Source organism: Canis lupus, chromosome 5, assembly GCF_003254725.2.
Source record: "Canis lupus dingo isolate Sandy chromosome 5, ASM325472v2, whole genome shotgun sequence".
Taxonomy (NCBI): domain Eukaryota; kingdom Metazoa; phylum Chordata; class Mammalia; order Carnivora; family Canidae; genus Canis; species Canis lupus.
Window position 1 is genome coordinate 11,199,442 of NC_064247.1, and position 20,885 is coordinate 11,220,326.

At 51.4% G+C, this 20,885-nt stretch overlaps 1 protein-coding gene across 1 annotated transcript in view; it reads left to right on the forward strand.

The window, feature by feature from the left end:
- Positions 1–3,397: 3,397 nt before the first annotated feature.
- LOC112671158 (CXADR like membrane protein) overlaps positions 3,398–20,885 on the forward strand; it is a 99,607-nt gene continuing 82,119 nt past the window's right edge. The window contains 1 exon segment of the mRNA XM_025465176.3: positions 3,398–3,545. Within this exon segment, the coding sequence (XP_025320961.1) occupies positions 3,512–3,545 (34 nt within the window). The 5' untranslated portion in view covers positions 3,398–3,511.

The following is a 20,885-nucleotide window of genomic DNA, read 5'->3' on the forward strand; positions in this document are numbered from 1 at the left end:
CAGCTCAGCGTGAAGTCTGCTTCTCACTCTCTGTCTGCTCTTCCCCCTGCTCACCCATGCACTCTCTCTCAAATAAATAAAATCTAAAAAAGAAAAAAAAGAGATAATACTGAGAAAATGTCAACTGGGGAGAAATTAAAGCATGGGGCGGGGCCTCCCCTACAGGGAGCCTGCTTCTCCCTCTGCCTATGTTTCTGTGTCTCTCATGAATAAATACAATCTTAAAAAAAAAAAAAAATCTCCTTTAGAAAGAAATCAAAAGGAAGGGTCTGGGTGACAAGTATCCAAGAACTCTTTGTACTATTTTTGCAACTTTTCTGTAAGTCTGAAATTATTCAAAATAATTAATAAAATTTTAAAGCACAAATAACCAAAGTCACCTTCTCTATACATTTTCCTTCCCACCTTCCTCAGCCTTTAAGAATAAACATTTTTCCAACACATTCACATATGATTTGTAGCTGTGAATATTTCAACTCCCCCTATTAGGCAAGAAGTATAAAATGGAAAATGAAAATACTCAGAGCTTTTAAATCTTTTATAATAATAATAATATTTTAGGATATTAAATTAGAATATTAAGAGCAGAAGAGAAGGTTTAAAAAAATTTTTAGGTATTTGAGAAACAGAGAACGAGAGAGAAAGTGCTAGCTGGGAGAAGGAGAGCTCCGGAGAAGTAGACTTCCAGCCAAGCAGGGAGTTGGATGCAGAGCTGATCCCAGGATCCTGATATCATGACCTGAGCTGAAGGTAGACACTTAACCAACTGAGCCACCCAGGTGCCCCAAAGAGTAGGGTTTTGATATTTTGTAACCTGGGGCAAGATATTACTTTTCTTAGGTGATGGTTTCCTCATCTTTAAAACAGAATTAGGGCAGCCCGGGTGGCTCAGCGGTTTAGCGCCGCCTTTAGCCCAGGGTGTGATCCTGGAGACCAGGGATCGAGTCCCACATCCAGCTCTCTCCATGGAGCCTGCTTCTCCCTCTACCTGTGTCTCTGCTCTCTCTCTCTGAGTCTCTCATAAATAATAAACAAAATCTTTAAATAAATAAATAAATAAAACGGAATTAAAAATGCCTATCTCTTAGCATTGTTGTAAGAGTTAAATGCAAAGATAAATGTTAAATAATTAATATAATCCCTAATCTGTAGGTGGTGCCCAGACATACTACTTCCAAATATCAAAAAATTTCAGTCACCAAGCTCTATTCATTTTGTGTCCTCACCACCTAAAGAAAGCACTTGGCCCAGAGTAGATGCATAATAAATACTTACTGTAGAAGGGAGGATGAAATGAATAAATGTTCTAATTCTAAAGCAACTTATAGCTGACCCCACAGCCTCTACAACAGCCCCAGTTTTTGCCATCCCTTCTGAGTTACCTCATGAGAGTCCCATACCTCTCTTTTCCACATCTATGAAATGGGTTGGTTTTCATTAAAACCAGAAAGTCTAGAGAGGGATATACAGCTCCTGGGATCTAAGACCCCTAGAAAGAGGACTGGAAAAAGTGGGGCAAATGTGGGACCCAGCAGCCTGCCAGGCCTGTAGAGTTTCATCCCTCCTTACAGCATCCCCACTTCTCAGAGCAATGCCCCAGCTCCCGATTATAGACACAGGCGTGGCTGAAGGTAAGCCCTTTGTCGGGCCTCAGTGTGACTGAAGGAGAGGCCACAGCGCCCGGGACATCCGGAGTCCGGGAACCAGAGAGTGCAGGCCCAGGGGTTCTCAGAGCCCAGGACACTGTGCTCCGTAGGTGCCTCAGGCAGTGGAGACCTGAGCTTTGGCTGCTGCCCTTTCCTCTTCTAGTCTCCTCCTACCCCGGCTTCAGGGCTCTCAAGGGCAGACCCCAGCTTCCCACCAGAAAGCTCCCGCCCCCCCCGTCCCCCCCCCCCCCACTCCCCTTGGCCCTAGGCCCCTGGAGGGCCCAGAGGCCAGGTCCCTGGAGCCCCAGAGCGTGGCCCAAGCGCAGAGGGAATTCCATGCCTTTGGCCTTTCCTTCCGGAAGGGAGTGAGTGATGCATATTTTGGCCGGCGCCACGTGCCCTGCAGTTTGCTTCAGTTTGCTTCAGTGCTTCCCAGCGGACCGTCCCCCTGAGCGCGGCCCTCACGCCCCGGGGTGCAGGCTAGCTTAGCTCTGCCCGCATCTGGATCTGAGGATGGGCGGCTGCTGACAGGCAGAAGGAGAGAGAACGAACGCGAAAGGCCAAGGGAAGGCCAGGCAAACGGTGGCTGAGCTGCCAGGACCGGCAGGGAGGCCAGCAGAGCGGAGCAGACGCTGCTAGGCCGCCTCAGCTGCCCCCTCCACGCCTCGGCGTCCTTCTGGTCAGCCTGCGGTTTCCTGTGACAAAACTAGCCAGGGAGCGCAGGGGAGAGGAGAGGAGAGGAGGAGCGAGGGGAGAAGGGAGAGGAGGGAGGTGAGAGAGGCCAGAAGAGTGTAAATGGGAGGGAAACAGAGGAGATGGAGGCGGGAGGGAGGGCAGATCCAGAGAGAAGTGGAAGCAGAGGGGGTGAAGGGGGTGGGGGGACGAAAACGAGATGCAGAGGAGAAGCGGAGAGGGACAGAGTGGGCACCGACGCGGGGAAGCCGGGCAAGGCCTGGGCCCTCGGCCGTGGCAGCCGTGGGGCCGCTCCTCTGCTCCAGCGGGTGCAGCCCGGCCCCTGCGCTCCCGGGCCCCTGCCCTCCCCACCCCTGCGCTCTCTGCCCCTGCCCTCCGGGTCCCGGCCCCCTGCCCTCCCCGCCCCTGCACTCCCAGTCCCCGGCGCTCCCGGCCCCCTGCCCTCCCCGCCCCTGCACTCTCTGCCCCAGCCATCCCGGCCCCCTGCCCTCCCCATCCCTGCACTCCCAGTCCCCTGAGCTCCCGACCCCCTGCTCTCCCAGACCCGCGCCTTCCCCGCCCACCCCGCGCTGCGCTCCCGGCCCCCGGCCGTCCCAGCCCCCTGCCCTCCCCTCCCCTGCGCTCCCGGCCCCCTGCCCTCCCCATCCCTGCACTCTCTGCCCCAGCCATCCCGGCCCCCTGCCCTCCCGGCGGCGGGCCCAGCGCTGCGAGGGCGGGCGCGGGCGGGGTGCGGGGGGGGGGCGAGGGAGGGGCTGCCGGTGGGAGGTGACCATGTGGTTCCAGCTCACTCTTTTTTTTTTTTTCCCCTCTCTCTCTTTCTTCACTTCTTTTTCTTTCCAAACAGGGAAAAGTGTTCCGCGGAGCGGTAGCGCCTTTCCGCCTGGCCCTTCCCTCCGCGACCCTGGTCCCCGCTCCCGTCCGGGCGCGAGCTGCGGGGCGAGCGCTGGAAGCCCCTCGGCGCCGGGGGCGCGGGCGGGGGCGCGGGGCGGGGGCGCGGGCGGGGGCGCGGGGCGGGGGCGCGGGGCGGGCTCCCGCGCCGGCACATGGCCGCAGCCGCCCCGCGCGCTCCCCGAGGCGCGGCGCCCGGCTCGTCCGAGGTCCGTCGGCTGCGCCCGGCCGCCCCGGAGCCCCGCAGCGGCTGAGCGGGGCCGTGCCCGCGCCCGGGCGCCGGGATGCGCGTCCTGCTCGTCGTCCTGCTCTGGCGAGGTGAGTGCTCGGGGCGGGGGAGCCCCGCGGCGCGCCGACCCGGCTCCGAGCGGCGTTGCCCGCAGCCCCCCGGAGGGCGCTCCGCGGGCGCACATCTGGCGCGGGGGCCCGCCCAGTGGCCGGGGGCGCGCCTCGCACAGCTGGGCCCGGGGGCGGCCGCGGGCTGCGGCTGGTTCCCGGCGGAGTTTGGCCGCGAACGGTCCGAGGTGGAGGGCCTGGGCTTGGGCTGGGCGGGGGCGGGGGCGGGGGGTGGTTGGGGTTTGGTTTCGGGAGTATCTCTGGGGCAGGCGGGAGAATTGGGGGAGGGAGGAAGGTTTCTTCTGGAATTTCTGTGCCAGGTTCCTGGGGGTGGGGGGGGAGCTTTTTTGTTTCAAACAGGCGCCTCGAGGGCTCAGATTAGAAACAGATGTGTTGGAGGGGAGGCGCAGGGGATGGAGGAAGAGGCGGAGGAGACGAAAGGTGGAGAGGGACAAGGCAGGACCAGGGAGATGCCCCGGCGAGGGCCAGAAGACCGGGAAGCCCAAGGGGTGGGGAGCTCGAGAGGAAAGAGGGGAGAAGGGGAATATGAAGCAGAAGCGCAGGACGGGGGAGATGGGGCTGCAGAGGGTCAGAAAGAAGGAAGAAAATGGAGTGCAAGGGAAGAAAGAGAGGTTCCGGGGCAGAGAGGAGAGCTCTCGGGGTGTCCACCTGGGTGTGAGAGAGGCCCTGCGGCACATTCTCACCTGGGCGGGAAGCAGGCAGGTTTGCAGGACAGGGCAGGACAGCAGTTGCACCAAGGATGTGTGTGGACAAGAACTGACAGGAGGACCCGGAGCATCCGAGGCCCGGGGGCCCTGGGGGCCTGGGGGTGGGGGGCAGGAGAGCCCAACAAAAACCGTGACAGGCGTTGGACCCCGTGCGTGCGTGCCGGCTCCCCCCCACCCCAGGCCGAAAAGTTAGCCCCGGGTTCAGAAAACCCAGGAGCCCGCTGGGTGTAGTAGAGTGCACGCTGCCCAGGGCACCAGACCTCCTGACCACGAGTCCTGGTTTCCAGCTGCCCAGCTGGGTGATCACGGACAGCTCACCACCCAGGGCTTCGGTTTCCTTAGCTCGAAACAAGCAAATTAGATGGTTCCCAGATCCCTTGTAAGCTCTGACAGCCTAAAACACCAGGGGTGTGCGGGGGCCTGATGTCTAGAAAAATCCCCACACCAAAGTGAAGAAGCAACTAAAAAGCCACCCTGAAGGGGACTTCTAGAGCTCGCTTTCTCTCTTTTGTTCTTAAGCTTACAAACTGACTAGGCCCCAAGCACGCCTTTCTAGGCCAGCCTCAGGTCAGCAGTCACCCGGGTGGATTAGCCTCAGCTGTCACTCAGGTGGGGCAGGTGGGCAGCCGCTACCTTCTCAGCTCCTTCAGATACTGGCCGAGTATTGCCAGACTGCCCCTGTGCACAGCTGGCATAGCTGGGTGGCACCTTTGTCACCTTTCCTGGCCTCCACCCCGCTGTGAATCACCAGATGTTCACTGGACTCAAAAGTTCAGAAACACATCCCCCCCTTTACTAAAAACAGCTGGGATTCTTTAAGTACTTCTGCTGAGCACTTGATATGAACTGTCTTGTTGAGTCATTTCTCCCTCACGCCGGTCCTATTGGCTGCGCACTGTTGTTTGCCCCGTTGTACAGCTGAAGGAGTCAAGGTGTAAAGAGGTCAGGTAACTTGCTTGAGGCCATAAGCTCCTAATGAACAGAGATGGGATTTGAATGTAGGTTGTTTGCCTTGAGAGGGTGCTCGCTAAAGCGCCCCATGTACAGCCTTCTGTCCCTACAGAAGGACTTAAAGGTGTTCCTTGGAGTGGCATCTGGTGTAGCCCTCTTCGCCAAGGGTGAGAGGTCAAGGTGAACCTGCCCTGAAGGAGGGGTCTGGGCAAGGGATAGAAAGCTCAGCGAAAGGAGTTTGAACCCCTGCTCTATACCAGGGATATAGTGGAAAGTGACAAGTGGAAAGTGACAAGTGACTTTGTCCCCCACGGTCAGTTGAAATCAACTGGCCGGCCTTGCTAATAGTCATCCTCTTGGTTCATGAGAAAGAGGAACTGGCGAGACAGCATCAAAAGATGTCATTGGAAAAAAAGATGTCATTGGTTCACCGTCCCTTCTTTACTGACTGCCTGCTGTGGGTGACCGTTCCTGTGGGGAGAAAACAAATCTGTTGGGCTGATAGTCTCTTATCATAGAAGCTGCCTCTCACGATTCCTTTGTTGATTCTGTCCTTATAAAATGAGAGCAAACGACAGGCGACAGGCCGTGTGGAAGAGAAAAAGGAGAGCACAGACTTAGCATTCTGCGCAACTGGATGTTTGTCACTCACACCCACTATTCAGCTTTTGCCACATCTGTGTTCTTTGTCAGACATGCTCAGGCTCCTGCCATCCGAGTTCAAGTGAAAAGTCACAGAGTCCATAAGCTGAAGGATCCAGACAAGGGACAAGGCAGGAGACCTGAGGTGATGTTGGTGATCCAGAGATCACCCACGGAGGGAGAAACCCTGGAAGGGACCCCTCTATGCCTGACATTCCTTCCTGGGTTGGAAGGCCCCAGGGAAGCACTCCTGTGGGTGGGATGGACCTTATTTGCTGAGCGGTTTTGAGCCCTGGTATGCCTGGCACTCTAAGGAAGCCAGAAAGAAAAGCCTCAGAGTTGCCTGAATCCTAAAATCGGCTACTGGTCCCTTAAAGGGACAGTTCCAGGGCTGCTTATGATCGCTGCTGGCATGATCTCTGGCCTCTTTTTTTTTTTTTCTTTCTAGAGAATGCACAGTGCTGAAGGGGAGTTGGGAGGGCTCAGTGTTCATAATCTGAGCAAGGGTGGACCCGTTGACCTCATGCTTTCTGGACCTGCCAGTGAATGAAATCAAATGCCACACCTCTCTGATGTGAATGAACTGAGAAATGTTCTGAGCTCCATGGAGGAGAGAGAAGGGATACTTCACAGGCTCCCCCGGCCCCAGCCCCTCCTCTTACCCCTTGCCTTCTCCCCCCACCACCCCACCTTGATGCTCAGGTCCTCATTTCACCTTAAGATCTCACTTGGACTTCTATGATGGCCACTATATTGGCCTCCTGCCTGAACCCCCTTTTCTACCCTGGACTTTAGAATCTGGCAAACTCTCTGGGTTCTTGTTCTGACTCTCTTGTCCCTAAAACACAGGTAAGGAGATCTTTCATTTAAAATTTCTATGATTCTAAAAAATAATTTAAAAAATAAATAAATACAATTTCTATAATTCTATGACCTTAGTCTCTTCCTTCATAAACCTTTGGAAATCTCCATTGTTTATGACATTGAGTACAAACACTTCATTCTCCTGTTAAAGATGCTACAGTGTCATTCACAACTCTGTTCCTCCCACTCCAGGCAACTCTGCAGGGAATTGAGATTCTTTCCTGTGCCCTAAACATGCCCCGTGTTTCCTTCCGTTTCTATGCTTCGGTTTATGATAGTCTCTCCACCAAAGATGCCCTCTAACTCTCCACCCTGAAGATCGAAATCATGCTCACACTCCAGATCTCACCCCAAATACCACTTCCTCCATATGCCTATGCACGATTTCCCCCAATCAGGATATACTTTCCTTCTTTTGAGTCACAGTAGCCTTTCTGTTACGTGGCTTTGCGTGATGGTGATCCAAATGCTCATCTAATGGCCCAGTGAGAGCCTAAGCTCCATGCAGACAGGGTAGTGTCTCATTCATCTGTGTGCCACTTTCAGTACCTTGCATAGACTCAAAGCTGTGGGCCAATTGTTAAGATACTCAGATTTTTTAAACATTTGGAACACTTAAGGTCAAGAGGCAAAGGATTAGGAGGATTGCTACTCTATGGAATGACGCAACTGTAAGGATCCCAGTTGTGGGTTGTTTTTTTTTTAAGATTTATTTATTTACTTGAGAGAGAGTGCACTAGTGGGAGGGGCAGAGGGAGAGGGAGAGGGACTCTCAGGCACACTCCGTGCTGAGTGTGGTGCCTTACATGGGGCTTGATCTCATAATGCTGAGATCACAACCGGAGCCAAAACCAAGAGATGGATGTTCAGCCAACTGTACCACTCAGATGCTCCACACATAGCCTGGTTTTAACTCAACTTCCTTTTGGGCTTTCTTGTCCATTTATACAAACAGGACCAGTACCTTTTAAAAAAATTATATATAGAACATCACATGCACAGGGACCAGATAATATATTTGTTACACAAACTTATTTTGTTATAGGAAGGACATTAGTACCAGATTCACGATAGATTTCTTCATTGAAATTTCTACCAGGGTGGGAAGGAGCTTTGTTTCCCAGAAAATGAATTTGAGGAAGGCTTGACTGCATGGTCCGTTGGTCTGTAGTTCAATGACAGGTCTCAGTAGGATTCCATGCCCTGCCTTCATCTTCCCACATTAATGATGATGGCCATAACAATGATACATTCCTCCAGTAGGCTCCTGTCTTGTCTCATCCTATTTTTGTCTTGTACTCAGCTGGGCAGTATATACATGAGTGTATTTCATGAATGTACCTAATGGTAATGAACTAGATAGACATTTTTAAAAGGTGGAGCCAAAGATTGTCAGAACTGGGGAGAAGCTAAGAGACTGTCTAAAAATGGAAAGTTCTTTTTTTAAATTTTATTTATTTATTTGAGATAGCATGAGCATGAACGGGGTACGGACAGGTGGCAAAGGGAAAAACAGACTGTCCACTGAAAAGGGATCCTGATGTGGGGCTTGATCCCAGGACCCCGGGATCATGACCTGAGCTGAAGGCAGATGCTTAACTGACTGAACCACCCAGGCATCCCTAAAAATCAAAGATTCTTAAAATTTGGAATCTCAGACCCCACTGAGAATTTGATGAAAACCACAAAACTGCTTAGAAAAAGACACATACGTTGCATTTTGTCGAAACTTCTAGGGACCTCCTGATGCCCTTCCTATCAAGTGAATCCTTGATCTAAACCTATCCCCCCACCTTTTTTTTTGAATATTTTATTTATTCATGAGAGACATAGAGAGAGAGAGAGGCAGAGAAATGGGCAGAGGGAGAAGCAGGCTCCATTCAGGGAGCCCGATGTGGAACTTGATCCTGAAACTCCAGGATCACGCCCTGAGCCAAAGGCAGATGCTCAACTGGTGAGCCACCCAGGCATCCCAAAACCTATCCCTTTTTTTTATGATGAAGAAACCAAAGTTCAGAGAGACTTGGCTAAAGTTAAACAGCTAGGTTCATAGAAGGGCCATGACTAGAACCCAAATTCCATAATTTGTCCTATCTCACATTCTTGAACTAGAAAAGTCTCTCCTTCCTTTTCAGCTCGTGTAGTCAAACTTCAAGATCACAATTGCTCTTCAGATGCTTCAGTTAAATGAGCTAAATGCTGAATAATTGGCATTGGTTTTTATGTTGAGAAATTGCCTGAAAAATAGGGCAGATGTCGTAACATTTCAAGTTAGCCATCCTAAGTGGAAATCCTGGAAACTTCTACAGTGTCTTGTAGAATGTCTGCTGTATTCTGGAAAAAGGATTATACCCAAAGTTCCAAAGGGGTGTGTGTGTGTGTGTGTGTGTGTGTGTGTGTGATAAGGAATAGAATGGGAAACCAATAGCTCTAGCTACTTCATAATTTTGCTAGGTTATTCTGGGAAAGTCCTACCACTCTGAGCTTCAGTTTCTTTTTTTTAAGATTTTATTTATTTGTTCATGAGAGACACACAGAGAGAGGCAGAGGCACAGGCAGAGGGAGGAGCAGGCTTCATGCGGGGAGCCTGATGTGGAACTCGATTCCAGGACCCCAGGATCACACCTTGAGCCGAGGGCAGACACTCAACCGCTGAGCCACCCAGGTGTCCCATGAGCCTCAATTTCTTTTGCTGTAAAATGAGATTATTAGATTAAGGTTATCTCAGTTTCCTTATACCACTAACATTGTCTGATTTTTTTTTTAAATTCTGAGAATTTGCTGGTTGGTCTAGATGTGGTAGTGTTTAGGAACATGTGGGTAAGCATGGCAGTATCTGATTCTTTTCAGGCACTGTCCACTCATGGCAATTGGTTGCATATGATTATAAATCTAGAGGGGCCAGCTACCTAATGTGAAGAGAGCAGTAGTAGGACTGTACTGTAGCACTGTTAGCCAGGGAGCATCATTTCAGGTCATGGTAGATGGTCAGCGACCTATTTCCCAAGTTTAGTAACTGAAATATTCACCTAAAGGACCTCATCCTAAGCAGAGTTACCTATAAAACAGGCCCAAGCATGGACACCTGGCTAGACTTCTGGGTAGAGGGTCTAATGAAGCTATTTGCAAATGTTAAGCATTTCCCTCAATTTTTAAAATTAAGGCATAATTCACAGATAATAAGGTGTGCCTATTAAGTGTGTGGTTTAATGGGTTCCTTGCATGGTTTGAACTTTTGGTTGGGTTTTGAAATATGAATTGGGTATTATTAGGTTACTTATAGTATCTGAGAGAGGATTATATGAGTAGGATTATTATGACAGTAGAATTCATGTCTAACATTTGTACAGGGTTCAGCAATTTACAAAGTATATTAACATACTTTACCTCATCTTTAAATCACTCTTTGAGGGTAAATATCATTGTTATGCCATTTTTCAGATAAATAAACTGAGGCTTAGAGAAACCGAGTAAGTGTCTCAAGATTACCCTGTTAGTAAACAGCTAAGCCAGGACACAAACCTAGCACCTCGGATTCCAAAGACCATCTGCTTTTCGCTTACCAGGAGGGACATAGTTCTTCTGAAATCAAGGCTTCTGTGTTACCAAGAAGCAGAGGCTTTGTATATAGGATGCCAAACAATAAATCCCACAGTGGAAAATTCAGTGAGAACATTTATCACCTACCCCCTTTCTGCTATCTCATTCAAATGGTTCATCTGGTTTGTTTGGGTTAAGGATTCCTGCATCTATCCTTACAGGGATTACTAGCTCTTCTGATTAATCAGAAGGCTCTGGTAGTAATCAAGGTTATTGTGGACACCTTGCCCTGCTGGGGGGGTTAGGTTCATTAGCTATCCTAATTAGTATACCATCCTGAGCCCGTGGGTGGTGATGGTGTAGGTTTGGGTATGATTGCCCTTTATGTTGCTCTTGTAGTTAAATTCCTGTTTCCACCAGTTTTGACTCCTTTGCTCCCCCCTCCCCAAAAAAAAGAATGCAGACTGTACCCCTCAAAAAAAATCTAGTTATCTGAACTTCCTAACTGTCTGGATTCTGGAAAAACCAAAGTTTATTTCCTTTGGCACCATATAGACCAAAGTGGGAAGGAATGCTGAACTCAAACAACCTTTATTTTGTTAGTGACAGTCAGCCGGGTCGCTGGGTGTCTAGCGTCAGCCAGAGTCTGGCGGTGATAAGATTGAAGGCTGCTTCGTTTCAGTAGAAATCGGGGGAGAAAGTGGTTTCCTTTGTGCCTACGGGGAAGGGGAAAGGGGGCAGCCATCCTCAGAATGGGTCCCCAGTCAGTGGGGAATACGGGGGAGGCTTTTCTGAAGCGAGGCCGCAAGGGGGATCTGGAGAGGTCAGGTCAGAAAAGCAACAGGAGAGAAGAAGGAAGAACTAGAAATGGCAGAGAATGAAGAGCCAAGCCAAACCATGGAGCTCTTGGCCTTCACCGAGCAGCTTCTCCGAGCTCATGCTGCCTCATGGATGGCATCGGCTGCTCCTTGGCCTCCCTTCCACATTTACACAATTTTGACTTCCTCCACAGGCTCTCACAAAACAGTTGTGGAAGGGAGGCTCCTTGTCTGCTTCAGGCCCCGTACTAGGCTCCCAGGTCACACGAAAGGTGCCATTTCTACCATCTCAGAACTCAGCCCAGTGGGGGTGACGTGTGCCTGAACAAAGAATTACAGATAAATGAAAGTGCTAGTAGCATCCAGGAAAGTACCAAGATTTCTAGGAGTCCCAAGGAGGAAGGAGCTTAATTTTGAGCTGTCTTGTGGAAATAGGGTATTTCTTCTCTGTGGGTCTTCAGGGACTGGGCCTGATATTCTTGCGTCCCTCACGGCACTTGCACATCGTGAGGCTGGTGCTAAATAAACAGCTGGTGGCTTGCTGGCTCACCCCCCATCATCATCAGAAAGGATATTTAAGCGGTGTGTGTCCTTGGCATTCAGCCAGGTGCTTCCTGGAGGGATTGAACCTCCTAATGTCCTTGCCTTTTGAAAATTATGGTCTCTTTCTTTATCACCACCTGCCAACGACATAGCTACCTCTGCTTCTGCATCCCTCCGGGGATGTTAAAAAAAAAAAAAAAAAAAAAGAAAGAAAGAAAGAAAAAGGGAAAGATATATCGATGAATTTGAATCTCTTAATTTAGAATGGTAGTCTGCTCACCCAGGGTTGTTATTGGTATTTGTCTACATGGAGAGCAAATGGGATCAAGCCAAGAAGGACTTTATTGTTCCAAAAGAAATCCATTGTATTGAGCAGAGACTCGGCCCCACCGTCGTCTTCCTTTTCTTGGCGGGAGGGCGGGGAAATCAAATCTTGGAGGGGGAAATTGCTTTGTGACTTCATTGTTTAAATTTAGGCTTGGGTTGGTCGGCATCGTTCAGACTTGGAGCAATGAGCCTCTAACCCAGCCTCTGTCACTTTTCATTACTTCCAGTGACAGTTCCAATTATTTCCAATCATTCTTCAAGGGAAGAGCAGGGGAGGCTTCTGTGGGGACCAGCAGTGGAGCAACTTCTGTAGGGGCCCGGGCCCCGGGGCCCTGAGACCCCAGCGTGGAAGTGCCAAGATGCCACTTGGGGATCACGTGACCTGCCCCCGTCCTGCCCCTGCTTTTCTCCCCAGTCCCTGCATCTGACACCAATGGCATAGGTTTGTTGCGACAATGAACGAGGTAATGCATATAAAGGATCTCAACGCCCTGCCTGGCACAGAGTAAACGAATGGCTGTGGTTAGGACCCCGGCTGTCCCTGCTGGGGATTGGGACAACGTGGGGATCTTCTGTCTCAAGTCAGCGGTCACCAGGCCAGCCAGGCCAGCTTTGGGAGCTTCAGCCACGACCGCTCCTCCACCCTGCACACAGGTTCCTAGATGTCCTTTGGGGAATGTCGCCCTGCTCCGGGGCCGTAAGAGGTGCACAGAACCCACCTGAGCCCCGACTGGCTGCCAGCTGCTGGTCTGGGAGGGGGACGTTTTGTGTCGCTTGGCTCTGGGCAAGAGGTGCCCTCCTTACCCTGCTGGGCAGACAGTCTGCAGGCCGCTGGGACCGGTGCCGCAGTGTGCACGCCTTTCCCAGGCCCTGCCCTCCCTGCCACACGCTCCCGAAAGCCCGTGCCAACCCCGGGCTGCCCCGGCCAGGCAAGCACCCCGTGCCCCATTGCTGCTTTCGGTGCTGGGTCATGTTTTATTGAGCATCTATTGTGTCCTCGGCATCACGGAGGGACTTTCCTACGAGTGATTTCTTGTATCCTCATAATAACCCGGGAGGCAGGAATGACCCCATTCTACAGGTCAGAAAGTGGAGACTTAAGAGGTCAGGGGTTCTGTCCTATGTTCCATCTGCCTCCTGCCTCTGCACTGATCTGGGGAAGATGGGAGCACAGAGACAGGCGGGTGGCACCCAGGCGAGTGGCGACGCACAGGCGGGACACCACTTGGGGACCCAGGTGCGCCCTGCCTTTGAGTGTCTTTGAGGACGTGGCCTTAGAAGGAGGTGTCAGTCCCTGCATTTTCCACTTTTCAGGCAGTCATTTGTCCCAACCAAAATTAGACTGCAGTGTGCCCAACACCCACATTCAAGACGTGTTGAGTTCTATTTCCTTTTTAAATTTGGGAGGACAGGAAAACCTCAAGGTGAGAAGGAAAATGTCTGTTTTTTCCACTGACCCGAACAGCAGAGAGGGTGACATCCCTCCTCATTAAACAGGGCGAAGCCGAGTGTCCCAGATTTCTGCAGACCTAGAATTCCTGCTCAGAATGATCCTGGGGCCAGGCAGGTAGAGTCTGGGTTTCCAGCCGGGGCCTGCTCTCCATCTGCTTCCCTCTGGTGGAGTTCCATGCCCCGGCTGCTCCGGCCAAGAGCCACGACGACGTGCGGCAGCCTCCCGCCTTCCCCTCTCCACCCGCAAAGGAGGAGCGGAGGAAACGGGGCCACCTCTCCGCAGCCACCCTCTCTGCTCCACTGCCTCTCACTCCCTGTGCCTGGAGTCCTGCAGCTTCCCAGGCCCTGAGCAATCCAGCGACAGTCCCTCCCATGCCTGCCACCTTAGCCTGACCTTCCCCTCACTCTTTCTCTCTCATTTTGGGCCTGGTGTGTCCTGCTCTCAGATCTGGCATGGAACGACCGAGAGGCACAGAGAGAGAGAGAGAGAGAGAGAGAAAGTTATAGAGAGATGAGACAGAGGGAGAGCCAGAAAGAGAAACACAGAGATAGACGCAGAGAGAAGGACAGAAGGAGAAAGAGAGACGAACAGAGCCAGGCAGAGACATAGAAAGACAAAAAGGACACAGAGAAACAGAGATGGGCAAAGACAGAGAGACACAGAGACACACACACACACACACAGAGAAAGACGACACAAGTGTGCACTCTGTAAAGCTCATCTTTGGTGTGCACTTTCCCTTTCTGTCCTGCATCCCACATGCCCACATTCACACCCACACTCTCTGCAAAGAAGCCTCCCTGAAAGGGGGGTGCTTTGCCCCCCTTTCGGCACCCGCTTACCTTTTTTTTTTTTTTTCCGCCTACCTTTTAAGACCACAGGCTGCACCATCGTGTCATCCGCAAAGGCTCCCCTGATGGTCCCAGGCAGAGAGCGCGGCCCCCCCTCTGGAATCCCATGGCACCTTGTTGCTCCTGTTGCAATAGCTAGGCCACATCATGCAATGGTCTGGGGTTCTCTGTCGGTGCCGTGGGACTGCGAGCAGGGGATAGTATCGTACTGTCTGTGATACCAAGCCCAGGGGCTGGCACTCAGTAGGTACTTGGAAAAACAGGTGAATGAGTGAACAAACTTAGGAATGAAAAAGTTAATGAATGTAAAACGAAGCTTATAAAAGTAAAGATGTGAACTTTTCCCAGAGTACCTGGGAAAGGATTTTATTTTATTTTTTTAAGGATTTTATTTATTTATTCATGAGAGACACCAAGAGAGACAGAGGCAGAGGCAGAGGGAGAGGCAGGCTCCCTTCGGGGAGCCCGATGTGGGACTCAATCCCAGGACCCTGGGATCATGACCTGAGAGGAAGGCCGATGCTCAACCCCTGAAGCCAACCATGTGCCCCTCCTAGGGTATCTGTAATGAGGATTCTTTATCATCAAAAAGACCCCAGTGAGTGCTTGCTTTGGCAGCACACAGACTAAAAAACACCCCAACGAGGAAGTGGTCATCGTGGGCAGGGAACAGAAGATGGTGGAAGTGTTTGCAGGTAGAGTGGCCTCGAAGTCCTACCCCCTGGGAGGCCGACCAGGACCACACTGAGCTGCTCCCTGGAGGGCCTACACCCTCTCTCTAAGGGGATGGTGAGAGATGCACGGTGAGCAGGTCCACAGGTGGGAGGTGGCAAGACACCCTGAAAACCCTCTGCTTTACATCTCGTGGTGGGGAGCCTGTAGTTGTTCAGGCCTTCTACACTTTGGTGATTTATTTTCCATGTACTGTAATAATTTGGGGAACACGTGGCTTTTCCTTCCAGCATAATCTGAACTTTTAGCTTCATTAGCGGAGAAAGCCAACCCAGCCATGCTGACCGGCTCATTTCCTGGCCCTTTCTAGGCCCTCTGGGGGTCAATGGCTCTTTCTGGGGCACATAGAGTTGAAAGTCCTCCTTTGCTTTCCTTTCTCCTCTATCTTGGTGGATTTACCCCACGCGTCACTAGCCAGCGTGGTATCTATCACTGAGGCATGGCGAGCAGAAGAAACACAAGTCAGTCAATGATCACAGAAAGCACTGGTGGGATTTTAAAGATATTTTTATTTCATTTGTTTTGTTTTGTTGTAACTTAATTTTATTTTATTTCCAGGCTTAGTGCTTTCACATGTTAGCTCTCCATGACGGCGTCATGAGGCAGGTAGTGTCAGCCTCCATTTTATAGAAAAGGATCAGAGGTTAAGGAGTTTTCCCTAGTTAGTAGCAGAACCAGAACAAGAAACCAGTTCTCCTGGCCCCCCAATCATTGCCCGTCCCACTCCTCCACAGGCCTGGGAGCTCCAGCATCCCACAGCACTCAGCGGTCCTCTTCACTGCTCCCGCCCTGTCCTTGGTTGTCCGCTAGCCACCAAAGCTCACCGAGTGTGCAGAGTGGAACATCGTTGCCAGATATGGCTATTTACTCTGGGAAGGTTTACGATTTAATATGTATGGTGACCAACCATCCTGATTTGTCCAAGACTGAGGGGTTTCTCAGGACTCAGAGTGCAGGATTTTTAGCACCAAACCATGAAGGTTCTGAGAAAGCCGGTCTACTGGTCAACCATCTCACTACTCAGAGTCTGGTGCTCAGACTAGCAGCAGTGTTCTCTCAGGGGGCTGGTTAGACAGGCAGCGTCTCAGGCCCCACCCCAGACCCACTGGACCGGATTCTGTAAAACCTGCCCAAGATCCCCACAGAACATTAGAAACGTCTAAGACACTGTAGAGGGACGCCTGGGTGGCTCAGCGGTTTGGCGCCTGCCTTTGGCCACGGACCCGGGATCAAGTCCCACATCGGGCTCCCTGCTCGGAGCCTGCTTCTCTCTCTCTCCCTCTGCCTATCTCTCTCTCTATCTCTCATGAATAAATAAAATCTTAAAAGAAAAAAATAAGACACTGTAGAGCAGGACCTAAGGCGCCTTTGACAGGGGTTGGGGAAATGGAAGGTTCGCACCTGAGTTACCTGCCCTGGGAAAAGCTTGGCCGTAACCTCAGGTGATGTGTGTTGACACCCAGACAGGTGTATAGGCCGAGGAAGGAAGGAGTCAGGAGTCCCACGTGTGACCCACTTGGGGTGAAAGGCTAGACTTGGCCTAAGCTCTTCTGTGTGAGATGCTGATGTTCTTACACAGGCTCTGAAGTTTCCTGGACTTGTCCTCCCTCTGACTGGGGAGAGGCTGGCACTGTCAGGAGGAAGGCAGCACATTTAGCAGAGCGCACGCATGGGCAGCAGCAGGCTCTGCTCCTGGGGCGGGGGACTCAGACACCTGAAATAAAAGCACAGGGCCGGGCAGCTGGGTGGCTCAGTGGTTTAGCGCCCAGGGTGTGATCCTGGAGACCCGGATCGAGTCCCACATCGGGCTCCCTGCATGGAGCCTGCTTGTCTCTCTGCCTGTGTCTCTGCCTCTCTCTCTGTGTCTCTCATAAATAAATACAATTAAAAAAAAAAAAAAAAGCACAGGGCCATGGCACATAACAGAGCCACATGTGGCAAATAGCAGACTCCGGGGAGTTATTTCCTGAAGGAATAAGGATGCTGTAAAAGCAGAATTCTGAGCCCGTGTGTTTGTTTCCCTGTTTGGTATCTGGCTCCTCGTCTCCAGAGCTGAACACAGCTTCGCAAACGAGAAGTGATTGAATCTGTTCACTCCAGGAGAGGAGGTGGTGGCCAGCTGCGCATCCGTCTCAACAGCTTCCCTAGACCTTGGCTTTTCTCAAAGGAAGCTTGAGTCAAAGCCATGGTTCAAGTCCTTTTCGTGATGGTGGTGGCCTGGTATCTTCTGTGACCTTTGTGCTCTCGAATCTGACTGGCTGACGTTAAAATCCCAGGCACCAGGTAGGGAAAGATGTTTGTCTTTCTGGGCTGCCAGAGTGGCCTCAGATTCCAAGAAGCATAACCCACATTTGTCAACTTTCTCTCTATTCCAAGCCACACGCCCAATAGAGACTTGGAAATAAGAGCAGCCCCAGGGACAGAGTGACAGGCGGGCCTGGAGATGAATGTGTTCATCCGTTCAGTTAGAGCTGTTTCAGCCAAAGCTGATTTCTGGCTGTGATATTAATCCCACCCTGACACCAAGAAAACAAACCATCACTTCTCTTATAATAGGGAGAGATGTCTCTGACCTAGGCTGATTGGGTTCGGAACCATTTCTTCTGTGCATGTTGTTTTCCCTGGGATTTCAGAAGGGCTTGGTTGTGGGTGGATTTTAGAGAGGATACAGGGCCCCTGGTTGGCTTAGTGATTGAGCATCTGCCTTCGGCTGAGGTTGTGATCCCGGGGTCCTGGGATCAAGTCCCTCATCCGGCTCCCCACATGGAGCCTGGTTCTCCCTCTGCCTGTGTCTCTGCCTCTCTCTGTGTCTCTCATGAACAAATAAATAAAACCTTAAAAAAAATAAAGAGGATACAGATTTCCATTATGGAGCAAGCCTTGTGTGCTTGGTTTTGTGGGTGTAGGTGGACCTGAACATGACCCAAGACCCCTCTCATCAAAGTCTTGTGGAGGCGGGGACCAGAGTGCCAGAGAAAGGAAATTGGTGAAAGATGTGGGTCAGGACGTAATCAAATGCCATAATGTAAATGTTTGGTGCAGACCGGAAGTGAATGGGAGTTTTGGAAAAGGATAGTCATTAAGGTGCGAGGTCTTCTGCCCACAGTGGAACAGAAATGTGCCCAATGTGAGTTGAATACACAGTGGCTTGAAGGCGCTGCCTCTGGGGCTGGGGATGGCAGGAGGCTGGACAGATAGACTGGGGCAGAGGGGGGGGCGGGGTGCAGGGGGAAGGACACGCCATGGGAGGCAGAGACCAACATGAAATAGCTGTTCTGTTTCTGGAGAGAACACACATTCTTGGCTTACAGGCCAATTTGGGGGCCTTCCTCAGGTGGTGTTGAGAAGTGACCTTGAGCAACCCACTCTCTGGGCCTTGGTTTTCTCCCTGCAAGGGGGGGGGGGTGATGTTAATAGAGAGTTTCTGGGTCCTTCCAGCTCTGCAGATGGAGGGCTCTGTGCATTCCTCCGTGGGAGGCTGCAGCCCCAAGTGATTGGTGTTGTTCTCAGTTGTTCTCACCTGCGCCCCTCAGCCCGGGAGCCCCTAGGCTTCCTCCTGCTGGTCTGGCTGGGCCTCTGCTGCTTTCCCTTGCCCTAGAATGGACCCCACACAGCCTGACCCTGCCCGGGCCTCTGTCCCCAAAGTCGCTGCAGGCTCAAGCTCTTTGCATTTGTTCTCCCCTCCCCCAGGGATGCTCTTTCCCCTGATTTTTGCAAGGCCGGCTCCTTGCCTTCCAGGTTTCAGGGCAAATATGGCCTCAGTGAAGTGTTTCCTGAGCCCCACCCGCCTCCCTGGTCCAACCAGAGCTCTGCCTGCCAGCTCTCACGTTACCCTGTTATATTTTCTCCCTCACATTTATCACAGTCTGAAAGATTCTTTTTACCTCCGTTCATGCACTTGACTGTTCATTTCTACCAGAGTCTGGGTTTTGCCTGTGTCCTTGACTTCTGTATCCTCAGCCCTAAGAACAGAGCTAGATGCTCAGTACAGGTGCGACGAACAAACACGTGTGCCCTTTCCTGTAGGACCTGGCTGGCGACAGAGAAAGTTTATAGATGCCAGAAGTCATTGAGGAGCTCCTGTTGTGTGCAGAGATCATCGTATACATTATCGTCACTCTACTGACGATGGGGGTCTATGGGGGCCCCATCTTACGGAGGAGAACATGGGACGCTACAGAGGTCAAGCTCTTGGCGAAGGCTGTAGAGCTAGCACGCCATGAGGTTAGGATTTGGCCCTAGGCAGTCTGACTGTCAGGCTGGTGCCATAAATTAAGTACCATTCAAAGCCGCTAAACCAGTGTTTCTCAGACTTCCAGGTGCTTATGAACCACTTGGGGATCTTGTTAAAATCCAACTCTGATTTAGTTGATCTGGTGGCGGGGCGGGGTTGGGGAGAGTGGTGGACTCAGATCCTGTTTCCAAGTTCCCAGCCAGCGCTGCTGGTCCGGGGAAAATGCCGCTCAGGAAGGAAGGGAGAGATATAGGGAGAGAACCAGGCTTGCAGAGATTAGGTGGGTTTCGTTAGACCCTATGGATAGTTAATGGCCGAGCTGGGACTCCAGCCCAGTGTCCCCACTGCTAGCCCCAGGCCCTTCTGGCAGCTCACCAGTCCCAGGCATCTGGAAACGTGTACGTCTTCAAAGACTGTTTGCAGGCATGTGGCCACCCGAATTAGAGACTGCAAAGGCGGGGGGGGGGTGGGTGCATGATCCTGGCCTCTGGCCCAGCGGGTCATGGCCAGGTTGGTTGCCACTGGCCTTCCCATGACAGGCCATGACAGTTCTTCCTTCGAGAGACAAGAATGGTTCTCTCAGAGCTTCTAAACTTCCTCCTAACACGGCCTTGACGTGTGATCTCCAGCACACCCCCTACCACTCCCTCTGCTTCACGGGGCAAAAATAGTGCCCTTACCTCAGATTTACCACATTCCCTCAGGATGCCAAAGGGTTTGGCATGATAGCAGCTTTTAGAAGGAGCATCAGCTCATTTGTGCAACCTCCACCCATCCCCACCCTTCCCTGTTCCTTTCTTCCTGACACATAAGATTAAATGAAAACTTGTTGAAAACGTTGACATCTGTCTGTTCCACCCTCCACCCAGCAGAAATCCCCTTCTGGAAGATGATCATCTGTCCTTCATTGGAGCGAACAACAGGAAGCTCAATACTTACAAATGCTTCCAATCTGAGAGACCTCTTACCGTTGGGAAGGACTTTCTACTCTGAGCTGGAGTCAGCCTTCCTGGAAACTGCCCCCAACCAAGGCTGCAAAGATTAGTAACCGCCACAATCGCCTTGCAAGTGAAGGGGCCTCCACTTTATAAAGTGATGTTTTAAAAGTATTTATCAGTGATGGGCACTGTGCTAGACATTTTTTTTTTTTTTTTAAGATTTTATGCATTTTTTTGAGAGGGAGCAAGAGAGAGCAATCACACAAGTAGGATGAGATGCAGAGGGAGAAGCAGACTCTGCTGAGCGGGGAGCCTGACACAGGGGCTTGATCCCAGGACCCTGGGATCATAACCCAAGCCGAAGGCAGACACTTAACCACCCAGGCGCCCCAGTGCTAGACATTTTCATATACGTGTCACCTGATGCACTACTCACAACCACACCTGAAGTGCATAGTATCAATCTCTACTTTACAAATATGGAAACTGTGCTTGGAGGGAGGGGTTTAAGTGACTAATCCCAGTACACAGCCAGTAAGTTGCAGAGACAATGTCCTTTCTAGCACATTGGAGCCATACATCCTCCTCCTACCCCTAAAGTCCTGTTAATAGCTGATAGAAGTCTTTTCACGTATGTCTCCCCTCCTGGTCTGCTCTTTCTGAAACAAGCCCTCCAGTTTCCTTGAACTGTTTTCTCTAGT